The sequence below is a fragment of the Populus euphratica genome, unplaced genomic scaffold, assembly GCF_000495115.2.
Source record: "Populus euphratica unplaced genomic scaffold, PopEup_1.0 scaffold1986.1, whole genome shotgun sequence".
Lineage (NCBI taxonomy): Eukaryota > Viridiplantae > Streptophyta > Magnoliopsida > Malpighiales > Salicaceae > Populus > Populus euphratica.
Genome location: NW_011501821.1, coordinates 28,454 through 31,823, shown reverse-complemented (window position 1 = coordinate 31,823; position 3,370 = coordinate 28,454). Strand labels below are relative to the sequence as shown.

Genomic DNA, 3,370 nt, shown 5'->3' with positions numbered 1-3,370 from the left:
CTCAGATGGATACGCAACTTGATCCAATGGCCTGTAATTACCACCGAAGATAAAGCATCTAACCTTCATTAAAAGCCAGTGTAGCACGGCGGAACTAACAATCACTTCTTCAAGTCTCCTAAAATCACACCTGAGTCTAGCCATGACTGCCTCCACAGCTGCTGCAGCTACATCCTCCTTCATTGGAACACGTCTGCCCGACGTCTACTCAAACGCGGGTAGGATCCAAGCCAGGTTCGGATTTGGCAAGAAAGCACCCAAGAAATCTATGAAGACCACTCCAGACCGCCCACTTTGGTATCCAGGAGCCAAGGCACCTGAGTACCTAGATGGCAGTTTGGTTGGTGATTACGGGTTTGACCCATTTGGGTTGGGCAGACCAGCTGAGTACTTGCAGTTCGAGCTTGACTCTTTGGATCAAAACTTGGCTAAGAATCTGGCTGGAGATATTATTGGGACCCGTACTGAAGTTTCTGATGTGAAGTCAACTCCGTTCCAGCCTTACAGTGAGGTTTTCGGGTTGCAAAGGTTCAGGGAGTGTGAGCTTATTCATGGAAGGTGGGCTATGTTGGCTACTCTCGGTGCTCTCTCAGTCGAGTGGCTCACTGGAGTTACCTGGCAAGATGCTGGAAAGGTACATATATCAGGAATTTGTCTTTTAGTGATGCATTTTTTCTTTCAGAGCTAAAGAATAAAAACCCAATTAAAATAAGTACAAATATTTACACAAGTATTAGAAGAACAATCTAAACCTATACAAATCCCATTACAATAAGAAAAAAATTATATTATTTTGAGACGAAAAATACAAATAATTATCTTATAAATAGATTTTTGGGCATTCAAAACAATAATTGTATCTCTATCTTTGCATTGAAAATCAAATATAATAAATTAAATAAATGATAAAGCTAGGAAAAATAAAAATAATCATTAGTTAATTAATTAATTAATTAAAAAGAAAAAACTAGAATTAAAACTCACTCATATATAACTATTCTTATATAACTGATTTAACATAACTTTCTTCTTTAATCTACAATCCATTATAGACCAACATCTTATCTACAATCATTTAAAAAAAAAAAATCAAAAGAAATTCAACAAGGTCATTAATCATTGTGGTCTTGTTGTAAAATGGACTAAAAAAAATGATAATGAGAAAATATTGACAAGATGATCTATATGCTAAGATACTATAGAGGAATAGTGAAATATCATGTGATCTTATATAGATGAAGAGAAAAGACTAACTGGATAGTGGATAGGTACTAGAAACATTGATTTATTTTTATGAGGCTTGGTTAGTTTTAAATTTTAATTGATTGACATGCCTGGTTGTTTTGGATCTCTTTATTTCTAAATCTAGGGAGTGCTAGAGGCGCGAGGGGGCAGGAGTTATAGCTATGGTTATTGGGTAAATTATTTTTTTATTTATAATATTCTTTTTTATAATTGGTTTGGTTTGAGTTAATTGATTTCTGTATTATAAAATTGATATCAAATAAAATTGGAATTTTTTTTAAATATTTTAATTAGTTTTTTTTCTATTCGATTTTTTCTGTTAATTTTTTTTTTCAGTTTAATTGATTTATTATTATTTTTATCACCTAAATAATTTTAAATAAATAGTTGCATTTACAATCTTTTTAAATACGAGAGGAAGAGTGTTATCGCATTTTTAGAATGAAAGAAAAATATGAACATTTTTTCTTTTAGAATCTTGAAGATAAAAAGGTAAAGGAGAACGAAAGCAATGTTGCGATTGAATTGAAAGTATAAACTTTCTTAAGGATAAGTAAATGAAAAGTAAAAGGTAATGAAGAGACGGATGGTTACTTTAGAAATATTAATATTGAAGGGTGTTTAAAAAATAGTAATAATTATTTTTTAAAATAATTTTTTATTTGAAATATATTAAAATAATTTTTTTAAAAAATATTATTTTTAATATTAGTATATACAAATAATATAATAGAAAATTAAATAAATATAATATAATTGAACTTCAACATCATGCAAGACCAGATATTACCGGCAAGGCACAAGTCACCGGACCCCACATTCAGATAAGGCAAGATAAGGCCTATACTTTCACAACCCTCAGATGGATACGCAAATTGATCCAATGGCCTGTAATTACCACCGAAGATAAAGCATCTAACCTTCATTAAAAGCCAGTGTAGCACGGCGGAACTAACAATCACTTCTTCAAGTCTCCTAAAATCACACCTGAGTCTAGCCATGACTGCCTCCACAGCTGCTGCAGCTACATCCTCCTTCATTGGAACACGTCTGCCCGACGTCTACTCAAACGCGGGTAGGGTCCAAGCCAGGTTCGGATTTGGCAAGCAAGCACCCAACACATCTATGAAGACCACTCCAGACCGCCCACTTTGGTATCCAGGAGCCAAGGCACCTGAGTACCTAGATGGCAGTTTGGTTGGTGATTACGGGTTTGACCCATTTGGGTTGGGCAGACCAGCTGAGTACTTGCAGTTCGAGCTTGACTCTTTGGATCAAAACTTGGCTAAGAATCTGGCTGGAGATATTATTGGGACCCGTACTGAAGTTTCTGATGTGAAGTCAACTCCGTTCCAGCCTTACAGTGAGGTTTTCGGGTTGCAAAGGTTCAGGGAGTGTGAGCTTATTCATGGAAGGTGGGCTATGTTGGCTACTCTCGGTGCTCTCTCAGTCGAGTGGCTCACTGGAGTTACCTGGCAAGATGCTGGAAAGGTACATATATCAGGAATTTGTCTTTTAGTGATGCATTTAAGTTCAGGTGGCTGATGATCTTGTGTCCTTTTCAGGTTGAATTAGTTGAAGGATCATCATACCTTGGTCAGCCGCTACCATTTTCCATTACAACATTGATCTGGATTGAGGTTTTGGTGATTGGATACATTGAATTCCAAAGGAACGCAGAGCTTGACCCAGAGAAAAGACTCTACCCAGGAGGCAGTTTCTTTGATCCTCTTGGCTTAGCTGCTGACCCAGAAAAGAAGGCTACCCTTCAATTGGCAGAGATCAAGCACGCTCGCCTTGCCATGGTTGCCTTCCTAGGCTTTGCAGTGCAAGCTTGGGTTACAGGAAAAGGCCCCCTCAACAACTGGGCTACTCACTTAAGTGATCCTCTCCACACGACCATTATTGACACCCTGTCCTCTTAAAAAATGTGATCCTTCGCCCTGAGAATGTTTTAATCGGCTTAAAGTGTTGCCAGATCCTCCTTGTCTTCTTGTAAAAATTATAACCTTCGACAATTTAAGCACATTCTTGTGGCCCTCTATTGCTTCTTGATATTGTTAATGTGTGATCATTGAAGTAGCTAGTCATGAATGTATGTCACCCTGGGAAGCTTAAGGGACCA

General features: G+C 36.9%; 1 protein-coding gene across 2 annotated transcripts; it reads left to right on the top strand.

Annotated features, from left to right (window-relative positions):
* The first annotated feature begins 83 nt into the window (after positions 1–83).
* LOC105118471 (chlorophyll a-b binding protein CP29.1, chloroplastic-like) lies at positions 84–3,370 on the top strand. Of its 2 annotated transcripts, none has more exons than XM_011016441.1 (2): positions 84–634; positions 2,811–3,370. In XM_011016441.1, the coding sequence occupies exons 1-2, from the start codon at positions 143–145 to the stop codon at positions 3,168–3,170; spliced, it is 852 nt and encodes a 283-aa protein (XP_011014743.1). In that variant the 5' UTR covers positions 84–142; the 3' UTR covers positions 3,171–3,370. The 2 variants fall into 2 exon arrangements, with proteins under 2 accessions (XP_011014743.1, XP_011014741.1); XM_011016439.1 differs by lacking the exon at positions 84–634 and adding an exon at positions 2,190–2,736.

Bases quoted from the DNA above. Each gene is read 5' to 3' on its own strand.
- LOC105118471 (XM_011016441.1), top strand. From the start codon at position 143: ATGACTGCCTCCACAGCTGCTGCAGCTACATCCTCCTTCATTGGAACA. The intron at 635-2,810 runs GTACATATATCA...TGTCCTTTTCAG, and splicing joins CCTGGCAAGATGCTGGAAAG to GTTGAATTAGTTGAAGGATC.